At 40.2% G+C, this 24,527-nt stretch overlaps 2 protein-coding genes across 5 annotated transcripts; both read left to right on the forward strand.

The window, feature by feature from the left end:
• The first annotated feature begins 177 nt into the window (after positions 1-177).
• thg1l (tRNA-histidine guanylyltransferase 1-like) lies at positions 178-4,293 on the forward strand. 3 transcript variants are annotated; one of them, XM_049758497.2, is made up of 7 exons: positions 178-412; positions 769-972; positions 1,062-1,238; positions 1,324-1,493; positions 1,574-1,662; positions 2,237-2,344; positions 4,100-4,293. In XM_049758497.2, exons 2-7 carry the CDS (start codon positions 779-781, stop codon positions 4,259-4,261), a joined length of 900 nt encoding a protein of 299 aa, XP_049614454.1. In that variant the 5' UTR covers positions 178-412; positions 769-778; the 3' UTR covers positions 4,262-4,293. The 3 variants fall into 3 exon arrangements, with proteins under 3 accessions (XP_049614454.1, XP_068506737.1, XP_049614462.1); XM_068650636.1 differs by having other exon boundaries at positions 775-972; XM_049758505.2 differs by having other exon boundaries at positions 802-972.
• Positions 4,294-6,004: 1,711 nt separating this feature from the next.
• Positions 6,005-22,854, forward strand: adam19b (ADAM metallopeptidase domain 19b). Of its 2 annotated transcripts, XM_049745008.2 has the most exons (23): positions 6,005-6,284; positions 7,062-7,147; positions 7,243-7,313; positions 13,200-13,278; positions 13,463-13,539; positions 14,603-14,789; positions 14,868-14,933; positions 15,703-15,774; positions 15,884-16,050; positions 16,246-16,330; positions 16,470-16,609; positions 17,035-17,212; positions 17,282-17,371; positions 17,443-17,638; positions 18,640-18,748; positions 18,873-19,089; positions 19,200-19,277; positions 19,546-19,654; positions 19,730-19,856; positions 19,924-20,026; positions 20,708-20,986; positions 21,063-21,154; positions 22,007-22,854. In XM_049745008.2, the coding sequence occupies exons 1-23, from the start codon at positions 6,170-6,172 to the stop codon at positions 22,011-22,013; spliced, it is 2,730 nt and encodes a 909-aa protein (XP_049600965.1). In that variant the 5' UTR covers positions 6,005-6,169; the 3' UTR covers positions 22,014-22,854. The 2 variants fall into 2 exon arrangements, with proteins under 2 accessions (XP_049600965.1, XP_049600973.1); XM_049745016.2 differs by lacking the exons at positions 6,005-6,284; positions 7,062-7,147; positions 7,243-7,313 and adding an exon at positions 8,747-8,936.
• Positions 22,855-24,527: the final 1,673 nt, after the last annotated feature.

Consider the following 24,527-nt stretch of genomic DNA (forward strand, 5'->3'; position numbering starts at 1 on the left):
ATGCAAACTTTTTATGCTGATGAGCTAAATAGACGATCTTTGCTTCCCTCGAGAAAACGTTATACGTTTAGTTGAATAGCAAATGGGTCTTGTTACTTAAGTAAAATGTCAGAACGACTATAACGCATTTTATTCTAAATTTGTACAACACGCAGTGGAAGTATTGTCTTGTATGAGATTTTGGGAATCCGGAACCATGTGCAATCATGTCCGTGTTATTAGTCGGACGAGCATAGCGCTGAACCAAGTAGATCCAGCGTCACATCATGTTCTTCGTAGTTTCTTACATTTTTTAATTTTTTTTTAAAGAAGACAATTTAGACTGACAAGATAATATAACAACCAGAAGGCTGTTTTGACGTAACTGTGTTGCTTATAATTGGTCTGATTATTTTCCATCGTTTCAAGTGCGGTAAGCCTGATTCCCTTTAAGAAGACTGATGTAATGCTGATTAATGACTGTATTAATTAAAACATGATTGTCATTTTTTTCTTTTATTGTATTGTCGGCTTGATAGATTAAACGCTCATACACAAAGGACTGTTTATGTTATAGATATTTTAAGATTAGTTAGTGGTTATTGGCATAATCATTGAGTGCCGTACAGAGCAATAATAACACTAGGTGGCGAAATAAGCACTGCGTACAGTTTACAACTAACACTGGTTGTTAGTGTTGTTAGCATTTTTTCCCCGGTTACCACTTGTAGAGTGGTTGAACAAATGTTGAGCCAATTGTTGATTAATCCGTATTTGTCTTTATTGCAGCAACAGACTGATGCAAATTATAAATGTCTGCAGACTTTGCAACGGTATCAAGTCTTGTGTTGTCAGACCCCTGGCCTGTTTATTTATTTCCACTTGTACCATGGCCAAGAGCAAGTTTGAATATGTGCGTAACTTTGAAGTAGATGACACCTGTCTGAGAAACTGCTACATTGTTGTGAGACTGGATGGCCGCAACTTCCACAAGTTAGTCTGCTTTTTTTGAATGCACATCTGTGATGTTTATCATTTTATGGTGCTATTGTTCAGCGTTAACTGTCATCTTTGCGTTTTAGGTTTTCAGAGCAGCACAAGTTCACCAAACCCAATGACAACAGGGCCCTGGGCCTCATGGCCCGCAGTGCCCGCTCGGTCATGGAGGAGCTTGAAGATATTATTATTGCCTATGGACAAAGTGATGAGTTTAGTTTTGTTTTCAAGAGGACCACCAACTGGTTCAAGAGGAGAGCTAGGTAAACATAAGTGAGAACCATACTTTTATGTTGTTGTTTGTTGTTGTTATTGCTGATGTTTGTCTGACTTTATTTCTCCTTGCAGCAAGCTGATGACCCACGTGACCTCGCAGTTCTCATCCTCTTATGTCTTTTACTGGAAAGAGTTTTTTGGAGAGCAACCTCTCCTCTATCCACCAGGATTTGATGGGCGGGTGGTACTGTATCCTAGTAACCGCAACCTGAAAGACTATCTGAGCTGGAGGCAAGCAGACTGTAAGCATGTTATTACAGCTGTCATTGCACTGTTGATGGTGATGATGGAAGTGTCCGACTCTTTTTGTCATTTTTTCCAGGTCACATAAATAATTTGTACAACACAGTCTTTTGGACACTTGTACAGAAAGGTGAACTAACCACAGTTCAAGCAGAAGATCGCTTAAAGGTGACTTTAATTTGACATTCCCTGCTGTAAAGCAAGGTGTCCGACCCACTGCATTTTTGCTGCATCCGCACCCTTACTGCATATCATTTTTCTCAACGCACGAAGGACAAATATTGGTGGTATGAATAGTTTTATTGTTTTTGGGAAGCTATATAACAAAAACATACTCAATGCTTCTTCTCTGTAGTGGTTCGAAGTTGTTAGCCTGGTCCTGCTATCATATGTATTTACATCTCGAGTTGTTTTTTTCATGCTACGAGATTTACAGTTTTTTCAGAATTCGCCATTCCTTTACCGATCTGTGAGTTACAATGCAGTGAGTTACGATAGATAAATAACAGTGCATGTAAGAGTTGACAACAGGTGAGACAACATGCTTAAACATCTTAAACGTGGTAAAAAAAATACATTTGTGATGGTTATGCATGAAATAGTTTTTTCTTCATCCTTTTCACATTTGTACAGCTCTACTTTTAAAATTTGAAGTTTGTAGTTATGCATTAAAAATGATCTTCCCGTACACCTAATTTAATTTATTTTACACACACGATATCACATTTGTGTACTCATGCAGGGAACGTTAGCTGCTGCCAAAAATGAAATCCTGTTCTCCGAGTTTGACATCAACTACAACAAAGAACCGGCTCTCCATAGGAAAGGCACCACTCTCATCTGGGAAAAGGTCAGATGATTTGAGACTCATTTATTTATTTCTGCTTGCGATATTGACAATTTGGCTGTTTACATGTTAAGATGCAGTTCAGATATGCGTCATCACAGATTTCCATGACAAATCAGGTGTGTTCGGACCTCCGCAATGGAGGCTCTGCCGAACCCCTAGGGTTTGATCGAACCCAGGTTAAGAACCACTGTTCTATAGTGTACAATAGGGCTGAATGATTTATCATTTTGGGACATCAAAGCTACGATTTAGTTTAGGCCTATTATCCCTCACACTCACCAATCAACGACATGCGACGGTGGACCAGTCATACTTAAAAACGCCACACTGGACCAAAAAAAAAAAAAAAAAAAAAAAACTTGCATCAATGTCCCATAAGTGTTTTCTGCTTGGCAATGCTACTTCTTGGCTCTAAGATAGTTTACGCAGCTGCAACATGGATTTTATGATATTACATGTAAATCGTAAACAAGTCACAGTTTTACCCAAGAGGCAAACGTGTACGCTCATTGCTAGAATAAAAGAAAAATTCCTCAGTCTTAACCATCCATCCATCCATCCATTTTCTGCACCGCTTTGTCCCCACGGGGGTCGCGGGCGTGCTGGAGCCTATCCCAGCTGTCAGCGGGCAGTAGGCGGGGGGCACCCTGAACTGGTTGCCAGCCAATCGCAGGGCACACAGAGACAAACAACCATCTGCACTCACAGGGGCAGTTTGGAGTGCTCAATCGGCCTGCCAAGCATGTTTTTGGGGATGTGGGAGGAAACCGGAGTGTCCGGAGAAAACCTACACGGACTCTGGGAGAACATGCAAACTGCACACAGAGGGGGCCGGAATCGAACCCACACCCTCCTAACTGTGAGGTGGACGTGCTAACCAGTGCGCCACCAATCTTAACCAATTCTGGCATAATATAAAATTAAAGCTCATAATAAGTGTTGGCACCTGTGCTGAGGACACTTCTGTGTTGCTTTGTTGATGCACCTCGGTAATAAGTGTCAAAAATGAATCACAGGAAGAGAAACAAATGTTCTGAGTTAAGCCTAACTGACCTACATTTATGCCCCACAGTAGCAGAGTGACCGTGTCAAGATTTTGGAAGTGCCGTCAAGATACCCTGCTAGTGAAATCAGAGGATAGAAAGCCAAATTCCCATGCAGTGCAGTGTTTAGTCTCAAGATGGCATCACACAGAATGTTTTTGCCCTAAATTAAAACATTTTCAACAAACATGCACTAAAATGTCAAAATAATGACCAGGACATATAGAGAGCACGAGTAGGCACCTGTTTATGCAGTTTATCTGCAAAAAATGTGTTGAGTTAATAGCATTTTTACCCATGATCCATGACCAAAACACACACACACACACACATTCACCACTTAGAGCATATAAATACACTTGCACTTGCACACACATGTAGGGATTAGTGTCATGCTAATGATCTGACAACGTGGCCGAGTCATCTTCAAAACCTGCTGATGCAGAATGAAATGCAGCAAAACACTCACACTCGCACACATCCACCTAACAATCAACTTCCATGTGCCACGTATCTGAACCTAATCCTTGTTAAACACAGCAAAAGTGTGCATCCAACTAAACTGCGTTTATGCATTGAAACGTTGCATGGGTGTCACACCAGTCAGGTGTCTGGGTGTTTTTCAATGATAGCGTTTCAGTCAAAAAACAATGTTGATAGTACGTAGAGGACAAAGCTTTTTAACTTGTCTTTATCGTTTCTTATTTCCCAGCATGATGAAAGTCTCCTCAAACAAACAAAAGGAGTGAATGACGAGAGGAAGGACGTGCATGTGACTCGGAGCAGAAGGAGTGTGCAGGCCTACCACTGTGACATTATAGGAGAAGGGTTTTGGCAGCAACACGCAAACATTCTGGAAGATGATGGCTGCTAGTGTTGGGAAAAATAAACACATGGTGACTGTGAGAGTGGGCATTCAATTTGTTTACCTAACGCAAGCAACATCATGTACAGTGGTGGCCCTTACCCTAGAGGCAGACAAACATGTTTCATATCACAATGATTTATTATGATCTCATCAAAGTGAGCCAAGAAATAGTTTGTGTTAGCATGCTGGGAGTCTGACAACCAAATCCACCCACAGTTCCCCTGTACCCCTTTCACGTATGTTACACACTTTGTTTTTTTACCGATACTGGTCTTCACTTGACCCTAAAAAGTCCACTAACTGCACGTGTGTGCGTATATACAAAAAGTCAAACCATCATAGATGGCCAAAGCTAAGTGGTTACCTCAACCCATGGTCTCATGCACTCACATTTAATCATATCAAAACTAAAAGATCTTAAAGCATGTATTTGGGCCGCCGATATTTGCATATGACAGTCTAAATTGTGTCACATACCTCCCACAGTGTGTTTCAAGTAGACACTAAAATGCTTGGCACAAGCGCTCAGTCTTGTATCACTGCCAGAATGCCATTTAGAGAAGTGAATGGATTTGTGGGCCATCAGTGCTAAGAATACTTCCACACACCCCGAGTACACTCGATCCCCCTGACATGTGCGTGGCATATTTATCATTGCACTTCTGAATGACCGCCTCAATATGAATGGCTGCTGCTGATCAAGCCGGCTGGATTTCATTTCTGTCGTAGGCTCACTAAGTGCTTAATTTTGGGGTGGGGCAAGCTCTCTCAAGCTACTGCAAATACCCCACAACTGTTTCAGATCTGTAAGAACAGTGAATTAATGTTGCATTGCTTAATGCACTTCTATGCTTACTATCCTAAGGGGGGGGGGGGGGGGGGGGTAAATGTAGTTGCGTTCAGGATGTTTCACTTGGCACACAGCCAAACTCGACAGTTTTTGGCAAGTGTTTCACTTATTTAAAGGCACTATGCAGTTACATTTGAGCTTGCTAGTTGAAACTTGTTAGTAATATCATATGTACTTCCCGATGTAGTGGATGTTACTCATCAGTGAGTACCAGGTGTCCACTAGGTGTATGAAATAATATTGTGCAATTACAGTTTTGTAGTTATAATGAATAAAGGTACATGCATGTTTTACCATCAACAAAATATGTTCCATTGTACTATTAGAGGTGCAGTGATCTTTTTTTTTTTGTACTTGGACACCACAAAATAATAATTCAGCTAATTCAATACCTGATCTTACTTCTAATTTCTGATGTGTCAAAGACACATTGTTGATATTATTTTGAGGGATAACAGTTAAACCAATAAAAGTTCAATTTGATAATCTGCCAGTAAAGAAGAGCTTTATAAGAGCTGTATAATTTAATTTCAACTTTACAACTACAGCACGTATATGTACTATAGAAATGACTTCAAAAGCAAAAAAGAAGACCACAGATTCTCTAAGCAGGGGTCGTAAAACGAGGTGGCCTGTTCTAAAAAGATCTCCGCGGTGATGGGACGTTCTGATTTTCTAGCAGTGTTGAAAAAGTGGTCACTTTAAAATGTAAACACTGGCAATGATTTGTATTAATACAGTTGTATTAATAGAGTTGCATATCTTTTTTCAAATTATTGTGTGGAAATATTGCTGGAAAACCACTTAAGAGGTAAACAGTATAGTTTTTTATCATTCGGATTTCTACCCGTCGTGATGTCTTGCTTGGACGCGCGCATGCGTGTCAACGCGCGTGCACTTGAAGGGGAGGGCTCAAGCAGAATGTCCATCATCCCCCAGAGGAGCGTCACCTCGTCATGTCACACCGACGGAGAGTCTCCTTGGGTCGGATGTGAGCAATCTCAGCCAGCGAGTACATTGATGACTCTCCCGTCCAAGTCCACTTGGAGCCTCTTGCGTTTAGGATGCGTCCTCCTCCTCCGCGTCCTCTCCATGGCGCGCCATCCTCTCTCTTGTGCTTGTGCCTCCTAGCGCTCCTCCACTGGATTCAGTCGGCTGCGCAAGCCGCTGTTGGCCGACGTGAGTGTCTCTTGTTTACATCCATAAATTTAATTCTCAAAGGTGCGTTCACTCTTCGTTGCATTTGACGCTCATAATTATATAAAGGAAGCAATAGACTGTAACTTCTATGTAGCCTTAAACAGTTAAATGCATTAAAGAGGTAGGCTATTCATGAAAGTTGCATGAAAAAAATTGCTGCTTATAACAGTATACACTCAGTGGTCTTAAGATAATATCGCTTTTGACAAAACTGACAGCATGCCCTCGCTATGTGCAATCTACAATCTAATCCTACATAGTGCAAAGTCAACTGGTTTTGGATATAGCATCATTCCTGTGGTGCTTCCAGAAATACCCCTGGTGGAAGTAGTACCACAATAGACAAGTGGTGTGCTATTACATCAGCTGTTAATGTAAATAATGCACATGCCTTGCCAATAAAGCAGTAGAACCATGTAGTATCACCGAAACAATAAACAGGAACAACGTCAAGATTTTTCTTTTGTTCGCGTTTATGTGCCAATTAATTGGCTGGCGTCTGCCACAATGTACCCTGCCTCTTGGCCAGTCAGCTGAGAGGTGAGAATAAGAGTTAAAGAATATAGATGGATACATTCCAAGGAGGAACAACTTTTCGAATTTGTGTCCTGAACTTCATCCATCCACCCGCTGCAAACAGCAAGGTAAAATACAGTGAATTTAAATGGTATTCATCTCTGGTAGACCCTTTGACCACATTCATCTTCTAACCAGTGTGTACAGTATGCAGCCATGTGAAGCTACAACTTTTTGCAGGAGAAAGCGCTGCGGTGGAGAGCTATGAGATCACCTATCCTGTTTGGCTGCATCCTCACAGGCACAGCAGGTCTGCCAACAGAGAGGTGAGGCACTCTCACTATCTTAACGTCACAAGGTGATCTAAAACACAATGGCATGTTTTTTTCATAGCTTTGAGTTGCTTCTATTTCTTTTCCAGCATCCTCCCGAGGCTGAAGTTGTCATCTCAGTGGAGGGCCAGCACCTTCGGCTGCACCTGGAGAGAAATCAGTGAGTCTTTTGGACACGGGTATTTTTGCAGGCATTTATTCAGCTTGTTTGTTTGACCAGATTTTATTTGACGCTTTGACACCTGGATGATGTCAGGGCCTCCACTTTGCACAGATGGAGATGACCGGTGATGTGTTTGGACGACAGAGTGTTGTATTGACACCCGATCTGTTTGCTTTTTGGCTAACAGGAAGTCAGGCTGTGCCTTTAACATCCCATAATCTGTTGGTCTTGAGTGCTTCCTGTCCAATCAGAGTGATATTTTTCAACTGATAAGACAGTGTTTTATTTAATGGACAGTGTGGTAGCTTGGCAAGTTTTCATTTATCGCTCTTAAGATGTGTGCAGTAACAACCGAACACGCACGAGCAATCGGAGGCTTCACTGAACATTAGAAGAACCACTAATGTAAGCCCTTCATTACTTCACCGTACCTCACACACACACACACACACACACACATACAAATACAATTGACAAGTCATGACTCCAGTCTGTCTGACTGACTTGCCCTTGGGGAGTTACCCCCTATGTGCTCCCTCCCCAGCAGGTGGTCATTCTCTTATATTTCCTTCTGGGCAGGGATGCTTCATCAATCACTCACGAATGTAGCTACTGGATGGGGAGGGAAACACGCAAAAAAAGAGAGCATGTCTCAATGTCTTACATTAGTCAATTACTGCCCAGAAATGTTTGGAAACTATTTTTGAGCAACTTCTTGGTTTCTAGGCACATAAACTTTTTCAACATGTTACGAGCTTCAATTTAATTAGCTGAAGCGGGGGTGAAGTCAAGCGTCGAGAAGTCATGTGAAGAATATGTTATGATTGCATCCGGAACACGGGTTTAATGCAGAACAGAGGTCTCTGTGTTGGGTCACATTAAAATTGGCTGTGTGCTGGGCAACATCAAGTTTTATAACAGTTTGCGTCTGTCAGAGAGCTGATAGTTAAAATAATGTATTCAGACACATGAGAAGGGTTAACTTGTTTCTACAGCTCTTTAGGGGTGGACAGTGACCAGACTCAATTTATTTATTATCTTCCTTTTTTCGTTTGTTTGTGCATCTGCCTGAGCTTATATCTTAATGAACGGATGTGATTTGGTTAACGGCCAGCTATGGACTGGTTTGCTGCCTCAAAGAGCAGGAAAAGTACTGTAAAAAAAAAAAAAAAAGGAAAATTTAAACACACTAATAATGTGATAAAACATAATACTAATGCTACACGTGGCACCTAGGATTTCCTTGAGTGCTATTTACAGCAGCATATAGCGTCCAGCAACTGTTTTTTTTTTTTTTAATTCATTTTTTAGGTGGTACCAAATGCTGAATAGAAATAATCCACAATTTGAACTAAAGAGCGGATGTTTTTAATTGTCCTTTATAAGTTATAATATAGTTTCCTTAGCTTAAATTCTTATTTTTGTTTAAGATTCGCTGGCCTTGGGTCATGACCTTTTATTTGACAAAGCCTTTGGTCACCTGATCAGTCACCTGATCAGGTAAATAGGCTGCTCCCACTTGGTAGGCAGTCTCAGTTAGACAAAGAAGGAAGATAGTAGTGACATCGTTTTTTACTGCTAAAAGGCCGCTTCAAGCTACTTCAAGTCTGCTCCAAGCTTGTAATTTCTGGAACTTGAAACTTGGAATTTAGAAAACAAACTTTAGTTTACTTCTTGGAACCCTTTATGTTGAAACCTTAGTTGAATTACAAACAATTTGGATTTGTACCTGTGTGCCACCTGTTTGCCTGCCTGCCATTCGCCCTCCCCCCTTTCCTTGCTTGGCCTACCACCTTTGCCTGCCTGCCATTGCCTCTCTCCCTCGGCCTGCATGCCTGCTTGCCTCCATTTTGGACATTCTACCTCCACCTTCAAAAGGGTATGAGCAACAGCTGTACACAGTGTTTTAAGATAAGCGTGTGACAAGAACTATACAACATCTAACCTTTGAAATTTAAACTGAACTGAAACTGACACTCACATAAGTTGATCAATGTGTTCCATTTTCGATCACAAAACACGATCATCGACAGCTCATTATGTGATCCCCTTCATCCCCCCATTCCTTACAGCCTAAGCTTCAACTCAATCATAATATACTATGTTTGTGCATTTTAAACACTGTCAATTTGAAATGCTGTCCTGTCTGTATTTAACAAAGGAAGGGATATTTGGAAAGAATGCTTTTTTTTTTTTCAACAAAAAATAAATAAATATTAATCAATCATTAAAACAATCAGTCAGCAGCTCTCAAATAGAAAAGCGGACTGCCAATCTATGTGATGGGTACTGAAATCCGTATCGGTGAATCTCATTGATGGATGATCGGTATTGTAATCGGCAGTATAAAACCAATAACGGAAGACACCTACTTGAAGCAAATGCTCCCCTTGATCAGATGCGGCAATCATTGTCCCCTTTCCCATCCTGCCGACTTCACCTCGTGCAAAAAAGGGGCAGCCCATCCGCCTTTCTTTTTCCTCTCCTCTGACATTCCCCAGAGCTCTGGTGTCACACTCTGTGACCATACACAAACAAAGCTAATGCTCACAGAATACACAAACAAGGCTCATAGCCTGGACCTGATGGATTACTGGGGTTAGGGATCATAAAGTAGGAGATGTCTTTGCTCGTCCCTGGTTCACTTTATGTTTAGTCTGCTCAAACGCCAGCCTGCAGACGTCTGTGCTTGGTCATGACTAACGCACGGGCCGAGTGATTTGGCGTGCGGTAAAAGCTTATAAATCTTTCACTGCCAAGCATCGGCCTTCTGCCTCCCTGTCCTTGTGTGCGGTGATGTCATCTGATACGATGAGAGAATGCGACCCACTGACCCTAATGCATTAGCCCACACCGCCTTCCCTTCTCTTCACCCCCCCCTTTCACTATCTCCAAAGTACTTTCACATTGCTTCCCGCCTTCCCGACAGAAGCTGAACCGAGTCTTTGTCTCACTGACAGACCAGGCAGCAATGTGCTCCTCACTCACAGCATCTGTCCTCATCCTGGACCACATCCAAACTCTGCAAAGTCCCCTAAGGCTTGCACATTTATTCACCCATTTGTTAAATAGTCTTCATTAAAGAGGGCTCGCGTCATTTAGCAGCATAGAATTAAATTGAAAGGCTTTTAAATTCAGACCCAGAAGTGAATTGGCATTTGTGCTGCGTGCAATGTAATGTGTTATAGAGCAAGTGTGCCCAGCTCAAGGGGTTTGGTAAGATAAAGAAAAATGTAGAAATGTGCGTTTAGTAACCTTTTTTTGCCCAACTGGCTTTCTTCATCTTTCTCGTCACCGTAAAATACTGGTAGATTGGTTTTCATACTTGTGTTGTTGATTCTTGTGTACAAATTCAACTGATCCTTGGTTGAGCCTCAAGTTGAACCTATTTCTATTTTTCTGTGTATAAATATAGTTGAAAAAAAATATAGATTTTTTTCTATGTATAGATATAGTTGAAAGAAAAATAACCTGGATGTTAAACTTAAATACACACATTTCCTTATACAAGTATTGAATAAGCCTCAACTTACTTGCGCTCAAATTTACTTTTTGATGGATGAGTACATTTTAGTTAAAAATGACAAAATAATTATTCAAATGTCAATTTAAGAGATTTTAAAAAGTATTCGTATCCCTGAAAATTTTTAGAAGATTTTCTGACCAATTCATGGAAACACCTAGAATCAGATTTTTCTATCCATCAATACATTTTCTATTCACCAAATAAGAATGACATATGATAAATAACAATGAATATTTAAAAAATAATGCATATGTACGTACATTGATAAATCTTCAGGGAACCAAGTTAAAAATGAAAAAAGTCGTGACCATTTTTAAACGATATGTTTAATTTTATTGTGTTTCTGTGAATTATCTTTTCATATTATTTTTATATCGTTTAGAACAGATCATTTCAAAGGCCATTTTTTATGCCTTAGTTTTTACAGCAATACATAATTTAAATTGCAACCAAACCTCATTTAAATATTTGTAATGCAGCAAATACACGGTTTCCTCATTGTAATTTGTATGTTAATTCAATAGTTTTTCTCAAGGAGTGAGTATATAATTTTATTCAAGGCATGTTATGCCTGTACGTCATGAGTTGGCAGTGTTAACAGCCCGCACTCCCTAAGGAGCAGTATAGGATCATAAATTTAGAGCGCAAGAGATCATCCATCCTGTGCGATTATGAAAACAGCACCGAGCTAAAACCCAGTCTATCATCCTTCGATTTATGTGTAATTCTGCCACCATGAGCGATGGTGAATATTACATGAGCTGAGAGCATGTTGGGAATATTTCGGGGAACCAAAGGAATTGTTAATGAGCTAGACTGGGACGGTGACATCATTGAGCTTCATTACTACCAAATCTTTTAAGTTCTCTCATTGGCCAAGTTCTCTGGTAACGTCTATTACTCGCTTTGTGACTACATCAACAGACAACCATTGTTTCAAGTGACATGTCTTTTCGGAATCCTGATGGGAGGATAAAGAAAAATCCCCTTGTTCACATTCTTTCTTTTATTAGTGACTAAAATGATTTTCGGGGAAACGCAGAAGAACCTCTGAAGTTGAATACCCCTATCTATGTGTTTTTGATTGGCTCTGCTGTGATACACTCTAACTCAACTGGGACCCTAATATAGGGAAATTAAAGGATGGACGGTTAAAAATGTTCCCCTGACAGTCTTAGGTTGCAACTCAGTCAGACTATAGTATGTGACGCTTCTTATACAGTGGTGAAGACGCAGAATGAGAGCTAAAATGACTAAAACGTTCATCTCTGGCGCTCTACTACTTTTCATCTGGCAGAGCAGGAAAAGGAATATAATGATATTTAAGGAGATATCCCCCTGCAATGACTCTGCAAAGCTTCCGACTGTGAAAGAAGCATTAAGAGAAATCCAAAATAAAAAGGAAGAGCAGCACCGTGGATGTGTTCCATATGTGCTTGAGACCCCAGTCTAATCCAGCATCACTTCTTTGTCTATTCTCATTGCGTCATAGCTCCAGATGGTTTAATGGATATTAGCAAAACTATATGATAGAAGGAATAAGAAGTGGGTTATTTGGAGAGAGAGAAAAACAGCTGTTGAGCAGGGAAAGTTTGTGAATGAAAACAGGAAGGATGGGTTGATTGAGACAGGGAGGAAGACTGCATACAAACATCTGGATAAGTATAACGCTCTTTGTGTAAACCTTTGACATGGTCTGTTTTAGTATGCGCACAGCTCATGATACGTAAACAGTGCGTACTGCAGATGGTTTGAATACTGACCGTGTGCCAGTACACAATTCATTTTCTGCCCCTCCACCCATTCTATGTACTGCTTGTGGATGCGCCAAAGCCTCTTCCAGATGACTGAATTGTTTGCCAGTTGGTGGCAGCAGGGCATATTCATTTATTTATGTTGCAGTTTATTAATAGTAAATTGCATTCTTATTGGTGCATACCATTACAATTACTACCACTACTTGCACTTCTATTACTAATACAAATTCAATCCCATGCACTCCCTATCGACAGATGGCTGCTCCATCAATTAATTAAGATTTTTCTTTTAAAATACGGTATCTTTAGTTGTGCACTTATGTCGAGCAACTAGCAGTTATCAACAGATCAGCTGCATCAATGCCAGTAGTGCTCTGGACCATTTGCTGCATCAGCTTTAAGTGTTTCTTACCATGCTTTCTCTGACAACCCCATTAATGAAATTGGTTCAACAGAAAAGAAACCACATGGAGAGTTTCTGAATCAGCATGAGTTGGCTGATCCTATTGCACAAAGTGCTTAGAAATGCAGTACTGTAAAATCCTTCAGTAAAATGAATGTCTGTTTGAATATGTACTATAATGAAATGTCTTTCTTCAGGCAGCTGTTGACCCCCGGATATCAGCAAATATGGTATACTCGGGACGGAAGTCGCAGGTCCTTCTCCCCCGTCAACATGGTAAGTTGTGAAACACTTTGGAGATCCTTCATGGCAACGAGGACATGTAAATAATCCTGTCATAAGTGACATGGAATGTTTCAGTTATGTGGATGACAATGAGGATTAACCAAGTATGGGGACGGTTGTACATTGAGCTGAATGTTTATATTCATTTTTTTTTTTTTTTTTTTTGCTGTTCCAGAATCACTGTCTGTACCACGGAGAAGTTGTGGGTGTAGATGGTTCCAGTGTGGCGGTCAGCACATGCTCAGGTCTGAGGTAAGAAAAACCTTCTTTCAATTCATCACAGTCTTTATGGCAGAAGCATAAACTGGCTCAATTGTACAATTGTAAGAAACTGCAAAAAGATCTCCACTTGCAGCTGATGTAAAGTTGGCCTCTGTGAAGTTGGCCCTTGGAGATGGTCTTCCAACCGCAATTGTGCGGCTGTGTGTGAGACTTGCATGATTGATCGTGCCTACACAGTTACCCATGCCACTCATGCCATGGGCACTAACACCCCCCCCCAATACCAATCATGACATGACATGGTGAAATGAAGCCTCATGAACCATTGAGGCTTTCCAGCTAATTGGTTTGCACGTGTGTGCATTCCTGAACATTCCCAGACTCTTGATGCCTCAGTCCCAGCCTTTTGTGGAGAGTGTTGCAGGCATCAATTTCAAAATGAGAGAATACACACAACATTCAGTAGTTTGAACATGAAACATTACATATTACCTTTAAATATTAACTGTATTGTTTATCCATCCATCCATCCATTTTCTGAACCGTTTTATCTTCACAAGAGTCGCGCCTTGTTAGAGCCGACCCCACCTGACTTCGGGCAGCATTAACGTGAATTCTAATAAAGCTTCTCAGGCGTGGATGGGCGCACGGGTGGGTGTCAGACCTCTCCAGATGTTTAGTGCAGCTGCTTGAGCTGCTTTTGTGTCTACAGTTTGTACCTGACCCCATTAAAATGTTTTTTGCCTCTAAACTCGTCAGATATGATCTAAGCATACATTTGTTTACAATTAAAATAAACGATTGAATTTTTTAAATTATGACTACCGAGAACAGAACGTTTTCTCACGTTTCTTTATTTATTGAAATGTGATACCGCCGAAAACCCCCCAGCTTACACTTTCGACACTCTCTCAGTGCCAATAAATAGATGAGAAACAAAAAAAGATATGACCGATGTTAGAATAATGGGTATAAATTATGCTTGAGTCTTTTTTCCCCCCGATTATTTGTAAAAGAATGGATTAGCAATGCACATCCATGTTGATTTGCAACTGCTGATTGGGTCTGTGAGCAGACTTTTTATTTCCCTCAGGGGTCTAATTTCTCTAAACGCAAGCGTCAGCTACCTCATTGAGCCCGTCTCTACGGCAATGCCTCAGCACGCCGTTTTCCGAGCCGAGAGTCTCCATCTACCTCCTAGAAACTGTCTGCAGCGCCATAGTAACGAAGAGGCTGTTGGCACCTTCCTCCATGGGATGACATCAGCACAGAGCTTCAGGGTGAGTGTCAGCTGAAGAAATACAGTGCAGACTGAAACCAGAGATTTATTTTCTAACTATGATGTCAATCAATTAAAGGAACGAAGAGACTTGAGTCTGAATATGAAATACGTGGAGCTGCTGTTGGTGGCAGACAAGGCTGAGGTATGAATAATGTCATTATTTTAGATGTGCATGTTTATAGTCAAATATTTGAGAAGATTTCATGAGAACACTAGATGTTTCTTTTATTGCTGACTGTAATTATTTCAAGACATTTATAGTCGAATTCAAATATGATTCTTGAGAACTTGGTCACTTGTGAGGAATTGATTGTTGAGGGTCAGGAGGAGACTGGATCTTATATTGTGTTTTGTATATGATTATTATTTGATGACAATATCGGTCAAGCCACAAATTAAGGTCACCCTGTATTTAATACGCACAAGTGCATCTCAATATACAGTAAAATATTGTGGAAAACTCCATTTGTTTCAGTAGTTCAATTCAGAATCGGAAACTATGCAAAATATTTTTCGTATCAGAATCAGGTAGTAATTGGCCTTCTGAAAAGTGTTTGTAATTTTGTATGTCTTTAATGAATGAATTTGTATAATAAGAGTTTCACTCTTGGGATTGAATTATTGAAATAAATGAACATTTCTGTAAAGTTTAATTGTTTGAGCATCACCTGTATATTAGTATAAAGCTAGCACTTAGTAGTGTCATACCGAGAACTATTTCTAGTTTTTTTGTACCGTTCTCATAAAGCTATGCAATGAAGTTCTATTTACACTATTGCAAAAAAGATATATTTTGAATGATAAACATTAAACATACTATTTGGGGCTCACAAGTTGTTTTTTTTCATTGGAAAAATGAAGAATAATGTATGGGTGTGTCTTATTTGCTGTTAACCATATGTGGGTTTCAGTTTGACAAACATGGGAGTAGTCTCGAGAAGACCCAACTGAAATTACTGGAAGCTGCCAACTTAGTTGACAAGGTAACCTTTCTGTGTGAAGTCTACACACTACAAGTACTATTAGTATATTTATTAACATTTCTCTTTCTGTCAATACACTGAACACACACACACGAACACACACACACAGTACTACAAAGCTTTGAGCATCCGCGTGGCGCTGATCGGTCTTGAGGTGTGGACCAGCCAGGACATGATCAACGTGTCCGACAACCCGCACAGCACCCTGGCGGCGTTCCTCTCCTGGAGACGCAAACAGCTTCACATACTCCACAATGACAACGCTCAGCTCATCACGTTAGTGTCCACCCGCTCGATGTTAACTTGATTTTTGATCATGACAGTTAGAATTGGATGATGACAACAGGAAGTTGTTCTTGTGAGATACTTCAATATATCACACGCAGGAGTTTCAAGTTTGTTAGGCAGTAAGTTTTGAAGTTTTCAATCCAATCTGGAACTCTCGAACTATTGTGCACTTTGTGTCTGCAGGGGAAAGTCATTCCTGGGCACCACCATCGGGTTAGCGCCTCTCAGAGCCATGTGCTCTGAATACCAGTCTGGAGGAGTGAACACGGTGAGAAACAGATAGCCGATGACAATGTAGATTAATTTATTAATGGAATTTTAGCATAGTTAAGTGTCATGAGGAGACTGCGCATCAGTTCAAATCATCAACGTTGAAATGTGTCTCTGCACCTGTGATTGTGGAAAAGGACCATTCGGAGTCAGCTGTTGGCGTCGCCGCCACCATGGCGCATGAGATGGGCCATAACTTCGGTATGAGTCATGACAGCGCTGGCTGCTGCCAGGCCAAAGCTGAGGACGGGGGTTGCATCATGGCAGCTGCTACAGGGTAACACTGGCTTTTTTTTTTGAGTGGTGGATTATAAACTACAATTAAGTATCATACAAAAGTTTTGAGTTCATTATACAGCGACCGTATTTAACTTAAATGCCTCTCAGTAGAGCGCTGATCATGAAATAAAATGTCTTCAATTATGTCAATATTTTGATTTGTTGCTCTGTTCAGATCTCCAACAAAGCAGAACTGGCCTTTACAGCAGCATGTTTGCAACATATAAAAAATAATAATGAAAAATTATACACACGGTTCTGTAAATACAATATTAATTCAAAACTGAGCATTAATATCTTTTAAGGGCCAAATATTTGATATTCCTCTTACAGTCCATCTCATTTGATTGCACAGGTGTACCTAATAAAATGTCCTATTACCATGCAATTGTTTTCATTGATAGCCTACTGTACGTCTCGCAGGCACCCATTTCCACGAGTGTTTAATGCGTGTAACATGCGGGAGCTCAAGGGCTACTTGAGCTCCGGAGGTGGAAAGTGTCTCTTCAACGAGCCAAACACCAAAGCCATGTATGGAGGACAGCGCTGCGGCAACGGCTACCTGGAAGATGGGGAGGAATGTGACTGTGGAGAGGAAGAGGTCAGTGCGTTGGTATCAGTGCACTATTAGTTTTGATGATGAAAGGACTCACCATCATTTTCTTTTCAGGAGTGTACCAGTCCCTGCTGTAATGCAAACAACTGCACTTTAAAAGCTGGAGCCGAGTGCGCTCATGGTGTCTGTTGTCATAACTGCAAGGTACGAACCTTGTAAACATTGTGACAGTCATGTGACCAGTGTATCACGTCCAATTTCCCCTTCCTGTTAAGCTGAAGAGCCCAGGAGTGCTGTGTCGAGCCCCATCAGGCCAGTGTGACTTGGCCGAGTACTGCGATGGCAAGACTGAGTCTTGCCCTGCTAACTTCTACCTGGTGGATGGCACATCATGCGCAGATGGGAAGGCCTACTGTTACACGGGCATGTGCCTCACACTGGAGCAACAGTGCCGCTCCCTTTGGGGTCGAGGTGGGTGAACCGTTCGCCCATTGATATGAATCATATTATGTACCATAAAGAATCTTTTGACAAGTCATTTATCAGAGGTACCTTTTATTTTTCTGAAAATTCAAGCAGTCCATGGGAAACGATCAAGTCCTGAGCTTGTACTGCTACATTAGCTCCCACTTGTGGTTGATTCTAGCACTACTTGGAGTCTTTGCAAACACGCTGGACTGCAAAATAAGTGGTGCTGGTCCAACCTGTTGAGAACCACAACAATTTTGGGGAATGAGTAAAACACCATCATTATTATGATTGTTGTTATTTAATCCACTTTCAATGCTGCTTATTCTCTTTAGGGTCACAGAGCCTATCCCAGCTTTATGCAAAAGGCAGAGTACCGTGGACTGTCAGGCAATCAATCACAGGGCACAGGCAACCATTACTTTACGTTTTCTGTACTTTAGCTGCACGGTGAAAGAAAAAATACATGAGCTCAATCAAGCCTTGAGGTTTGGTTAAAAATGAAAAGATATTTATGGTTTAAAAACTGAAAAAGGTTTTCGTTGAATTTACTCAATTTTATTTCCTCAAGTGGTTGCAAAAACTATAATCTGCATCCAGATATAATTTTTAAGGAAATTTAACAGCTACAGCTAAAAAAAAAGCGGAGCCAGGATTTTTTTTTTAAGTAGACTATACATCCACTTCAAAATGCATCTGGATGAAGGTGATTTTATTTTGTGCAACCACTCAATGAAATAAAATTGAATAACTTCAACATATTTTTTTTTCAATGTAGACAAATGATTTTTGAGTACTACATGAAGTGTTTGAAGGTTGCAGCAGAGGTCAGACGTTCCCATCACTGACAGAGCCTCAGGATTTGTTGTTGGCTGGTGTCCAAGTTCACACCGCCTCCCCCGGGGCGTCTTTGTTGTATCACAGGAGTCCCACGCAGAACAGTGAGGGATGCCATCTGCTTTCCATCATTTAGTCAAATATCTCGCTGTGTGTGTCCTTTACAGATGGCCGTCCCGCCCACGACGTGTGCTTTAAGAAGGTCAATGAAGCTGGCGACATGTATGGCAACTGTGGCAAAGATCTGTTTGGGAAATACAGGAGCTGTAAGGACAGGTGAAGTACACATATTTGACAACTACATGGGTCACAATTGTATCATTTCATTGAAATCAAACAATATTTTCTATCCTATGCCAACTCACGATTTACATGAAACCTTTTCTTTGTTTTGTGTCAGAGATGCTAAATGCGGAAAGATTCAGTGTTTATCTTCAGCATCCAAGCCAATAGAGAGCAACGCAGTGCGCATCGAGACTACAGTGAGTGTGGGCAACAAGAGGGTGCAGTGCATGGGAACACACGTTTACAAGCTTGGGCAGAGAGACGAGGAGGTGCAGGGAGACACTCTGGACCCAGGCCTCGTTATGACCGGCACCAAATGTGGAGATGACTCAGTGAGACTACAATATTATCAAATCACTATACAGTGTCTATGTTTTCACACCAATATTTGAATTTAAAATGCAAAAACCCATCCATAATGTTCATATGTCACTTTCAATAGATTTGCTTCAATGGCGAATGCCGTAATGCATCTTTCCTCAAAGCTGATGACTGCCATTCCAAATGTAATGGACATGGGGTGAGTTTTTTGTGAAACGCACTTTGGAGGTGAATTAATCAATTACACTCCCCGATTACAAAATTGGCATAATCATAAAAAAGGATTAATATGCATTAACAGCGAATGAAATACGTTTGTTTATACGAGGAAACCATATTTGACAAACGTCCTTTTGGTACTATCGTGTGGCCCAATAATTGGCTTCTAGAGACCTAAGATGTTGTACAACTGCAAGATTCGGAGAGGAAATTGTTTCGCAAAAACTTGTCTCTTCATCTCTTGCCAGTTGTGTAACAACAACCACAACTGTCACTGTGAAAGTGGCTGGGCCCCACCACTGTGTAACCAGAGGGGCCCGGGCGGGAGTCTGGACAGCGGACCGGTCATCGCTCACAGTGAGACGACAACTTTCAGCGTACGAATAGTATTTAATTGGAACGACGCTCCTTTCATACTCTGTATTCCGACAGGCAAGCTCCTTCTAGTCCTGCTGGTCCTTCCTGTGCTTTTCTTTCTTGTTTTGGCTGTTGGATTGTGGTGTTGCTATAAACATAAACTCCAACCACTTAAAACATCAACTCCAACACCAGTACCGAGGTATCTAGAGCTGAATTTGTACTACTTTGCTTGACTTGTCCAAACATTTTGTGGACGTGCCCTCCAGTTGTTCAGTCCCAGTCGAAGCCAAGCCTCCGCATGCGGGCGGTCATGTGAATGGTCACACCAACCCAACATTCTTGCTCAAGAAACAAGACTCAGACCAACAGGTAACAAATCACACCAGAAGTGACTTTTGAAAGTTATTGTATAAACATAATTCTGGATCAAGTTCTCTGTTAGGCTTCATGGTGATTTACATGCGTAAGCACACGAATGAGCAGCACACTGTCCAATGAATTATGAGGCACAAACTGTTTAATTTGTTAGTTTCGCATAAATTATTATTCATTACCTTTTTCTAATGTATAATACCACAGGATGCCATTTTTCTTATAAAAAAAACCCAAAATGTTTATTGGTGTTTTTAGAAGCGCTGGAACGTATTAATTTCAATTCAATGGGAAAAGATGATTTGTTATTCAGAATTAGTTTTTTGCTTACAAACGTGGTCGTGGTTACGATGAATTAAACTTCAGTCAAGGCACAACTGGACCCAACCACGAATTGCAAAAATACATTGACGCCATTGGTTTAAAGCTTTTCAAAAAATGGAGGTAACACTCTCAGGCAAGGCCTTGGCGCCAGAAAGATATCTTACCTATTCACAAAACAGTGAATAGGTAAGATTTTCAGCAGATAACAGGACAGGTTAAAGACCACTATACTTCTTTTTTTTTTTTTTTTTTTTTTTTTTTTTTTTTTTTTTTTACGAGATCCACCTGCCACAATTTTCAGCAACCACCAGTCATTTTACATTATAAAATGCATTTTTTGTTTTTTTTCCACAGGGAAAAGTCTCTCCTCCTCTCAGCCAGGCGTATCCAACCCGGCCCAAACATGGTGTCGTGCGTCCTGCCGTGAAGCCCCCACCTGTGCCAGTGTTGGCCGCACAGCAGAGTGAGTCTCGGAGTCTTATCCAGAGACAGCCTTTGCACACTCCCTTTAAACCTGAGCTGAGGAAAAAGCAAGCTCCTATGCCACCTTCATCAGCACTTTCACCCTCCACACCTCGACCCGAGCCACCCAACAGGCCTCCGCCGACTTGTCCTGACAGCAGATCGGCAGCGGTGAATAGTATTTTGTGGATTTACACAAAGCTTTATCTAAATCATGAACAGCATGTCTTTTTCTTGTGACTTACAGCACCAATCGAGAGGCCAACTGGTCACCGCTGATGCGCTGCTGATGAGAAAGGCTGCTTTGGCTCCATCTGTCGGATGTAAAAAGCCAAACAGGTAACTGCTGACGTTTTAGGCTGCGTTTACATTACGTGCCTCAAGTGAACCAATTCTGATTTTATTCTCTCTTAAATGGCACAATTTATTTTTGTGTCATGGCAGTATAAATGCAAAATATTCATGGAATCAAATATCTTCAGATGCGAATCAGATATCTGCCAATGAGTTTAATGTGAACCGATGGAGCAGATAATGAGGTGACGTGAGCCCAAAACACAAACTTAAACACATTAAAAGAACATTTAAAAAAAAAAAACTCCATCTGCAAATCTAAAAGTTTCACTATTTTCATAGTTTGGCTGGTCCTTCGACTTGCACTCAGGTTCAACTTGTATACGGTAGATTAAAATTAAATCCCAGTTTTGAAACTCAACTCCTAACTAGGACTGCTCTGTTATGAAAAAAAAATTTAGCATGATTATTATGTAATAATCGAAACCATGATTATTGAAACAATCATTGATTTTTTGGGGGGAATATTGGAAAACAAGTTAATGTTAAAACATGAAAAATATTTAGACACAAATTTCTATACGAGTTACTTTTAGACCAAGCCATTTTAAAAAACAAAAAATGGGTCCAATAAATAAGTTCAAGCATGGTTTACGTGCATAAATAAACACTGCATTCGATATATTAAAAATCATTTTTTTACAATTATGTCAATTTGTAATCGCCGAATCTTATAATCTGAATCGTAATTGAATTTTGATCAATTGCGCAGCCAAACATATTAGAATGATATAATGCAGTGTAAAATCATAATATGAACATGTTAAATGAATGACCATGTCTATCAAAAAGATTTTTATGGTTGTGAAGACCTGATTTTCAATACACCTCTTACAGATCTTGAACTTCAGGGAGATGTTAAGGATCAATTTGATCATGTAAACCAAGATACTTGACAACCTGAACCTGTGGGCTAAGTTGTATGTACTATGTGTGTGGTGGACAAGTGGAAAGAAATGTGAACGACTTCATATCAGCAGTTAAGTTGCTGGAGTATTTATTCCCAAAACAAATTGAAAAACATGAATGTTTACAGTAGCGATGAAACTTGGTGCCTCTGAGAAAGCATCGGATATCTTACATTAAGAAAATACGCCAGTGCTGAAGTGCTTATGCTTTTTTTTTTTTTGTGGACGATATTGGAATTTGAACTGGACTCAAGGGGACCAGTCTGACACCTTTCAGAAGAGTTGCATGTCAATTGAATGAGAGTCATGTGTCATACATTTTTTTATGTCATTTTTAAGGCCATTCTTATATTTTCTGAGATTTTTTTATAGCTTTATTGTAAGACTTTTGTACATACTGTAAACATTCTCTAAAACATTGTCATCTCTACCCTTTGCTGTAGTGATATTTTTGTTGTACCCAAAACCTTGCTGCTTACCTATAGAATTTTATTTTTCATGTCTGCTAAACCTTCTTGAATTGCACCATTATTTTAATTCATTCAAAAATGGACTGTCTAAATGAAGATTATAGGTTGCTTGACCTTTATGTGCATATTGTGGTCGACGGGAAGCATTGCAACAGGGAAGGGTCATAATTAAGGTACTATTAAAGACTTTGGGAAATAACTGTGGTAACACAGCTGCCATATTGTGTCTTCTCCAAAGATCTATGCAAACTCAGGCACTGCAACATCGGATTTTCAACTGGAATTCAATAAAGTATTTCATGTTTCACATTAGTGTATATTGCCTTTTTGAAATTTGCTTGTTGACATTTGAACAGAATAACAAACAAAAAAATAATCAAACACACGTTAAATTATTGTAAGTGAATTTACACTCGTATTCAGTTTTACTCATAAATAATTGGAAAATACTGTTACATAGCACTTTGAGTGTGTACACACAGTTATCCTACTCCCATGTCCTGTATACTCTTAAGATCTGGTGCATATTGTAAAATAATAGTAAAATAGTGGACAGTAAAATCCGTATTGAGCAAGCTTAAAAACAAACAAAAAAATGCTTTCTTTTTGTAAACAGCGTCAAAAATCTATTTAGACACACAAAGCCATCTCTGATTAAAATTTGCCATTGACCAGTTTATTTAAATTGTATTAATTTATTTCATTTGTTTAAAGTAGCACCAGTGAATAAAATAGGTTCATGTGGATAAACCAATCTTGCTGCAGCCAACTAACATATTTTAAAGGGATACATTTTTCATTGCGACATTTTCAGTTAAAATGTGTTCTAATAATTTGGTAACATGACTTCATTATTTTCCATTTACACTTAATACTGTACCTTTTGCTACTTGCTGTTAACTGAAAATGACATCACTGCTGTTCAGAGCTCAGACCAATCTCGGCTCACCTGTTTGGATCTGTGGTGTTTGCTCGTTGAGCCGTGATTGGTTGTTACCTGAGCCCAGAAAACACGAGGTTATTTTCAGACAACAGTAAGTAGGTTCTGGTCAACTGGAATTTCAGAAAATTGCCTGCGTTTTCCCGAAAAGCCAATCTATATCAGGGTTGGTCAAACCATGTGATAGACACGGCCACCCCACCCTTTAGTCCAGGGGTGTCAAACTCATTGTTTTCGCCGGCCGGTCAAATATTAAAAAAAAAAAAAAAAGACATTATTAAAAGTGACGACAATTTGCAATTCTAGTAATGACGCACGAATTTGATGCACAATTTGTCTTCACGGGCCACATTAAATGATGTGGCAGGCTGTATCTGGCCCCCGGGCCTTGAGTTTGACACCTGTGCTTTAGTCCCAGTACATTCTTGGTCCAAATAATGAAGTTATCAAATTCATTGTAGACCAAATATTAACTTTTTATTGCTGAAAAATAATAAATAAGTATCCTTTTATAGGTGTCTTTTACTGGTCTGCTCTTTGGTGTATTCTAATCAAAAGCCTCCTAAATGCCAGGCGCAGACCACGCACGCACGCACGCACGCACGCACGCACGCACGCACGCACCCACGCACACACAGACACACACACACACACACACCTACAAATAAATATGCACTCAAGATCCTTAATAGAAGCTATGCGACATATGAAGGACATTTGTCTGTATTAGCAGACAAGTTTAATCGCAATGGCCCTCTCCTGCTGAGCACAATTAGTCTGACTAGTGTGTCACTTCCTGCAGTGATTCATTTATAAGAGATGATAATTGGCTGAGGGATGAAACAACCCCACCCTTTTCTCGCAGCAGGGGAGGGGGCACAGCCAGGGGTAAGTAAAGAGACAACCAAACTAATTACATTTTCGCCACTTTTTATGTTGATTATTTCAACCTTTTGAAAAACATTTTCTCTCTGATTAAAGCTTGATTGTTTTATTCATTCCCTTACCTATTATTAGCCTCACGTCTGGGCCTGTATTAT

The sequence above is a fragment of the Syngnathus scovelli genome, chromosome 1 (genome assembly GCF_024217435.2).
Source record: "Syngnathus scovelli strain Florida chromosome 1, RoL_Ssco_1.2, whole genome shotgun sequence".
In the NCBI taxonomy this organism is placed as follows: Eukaryota; Metazoa; Chordata; class Actinopteri; order Syngnathiformes; family Syngnathidae; genus Syngnathus; species Syngnathus scovelli.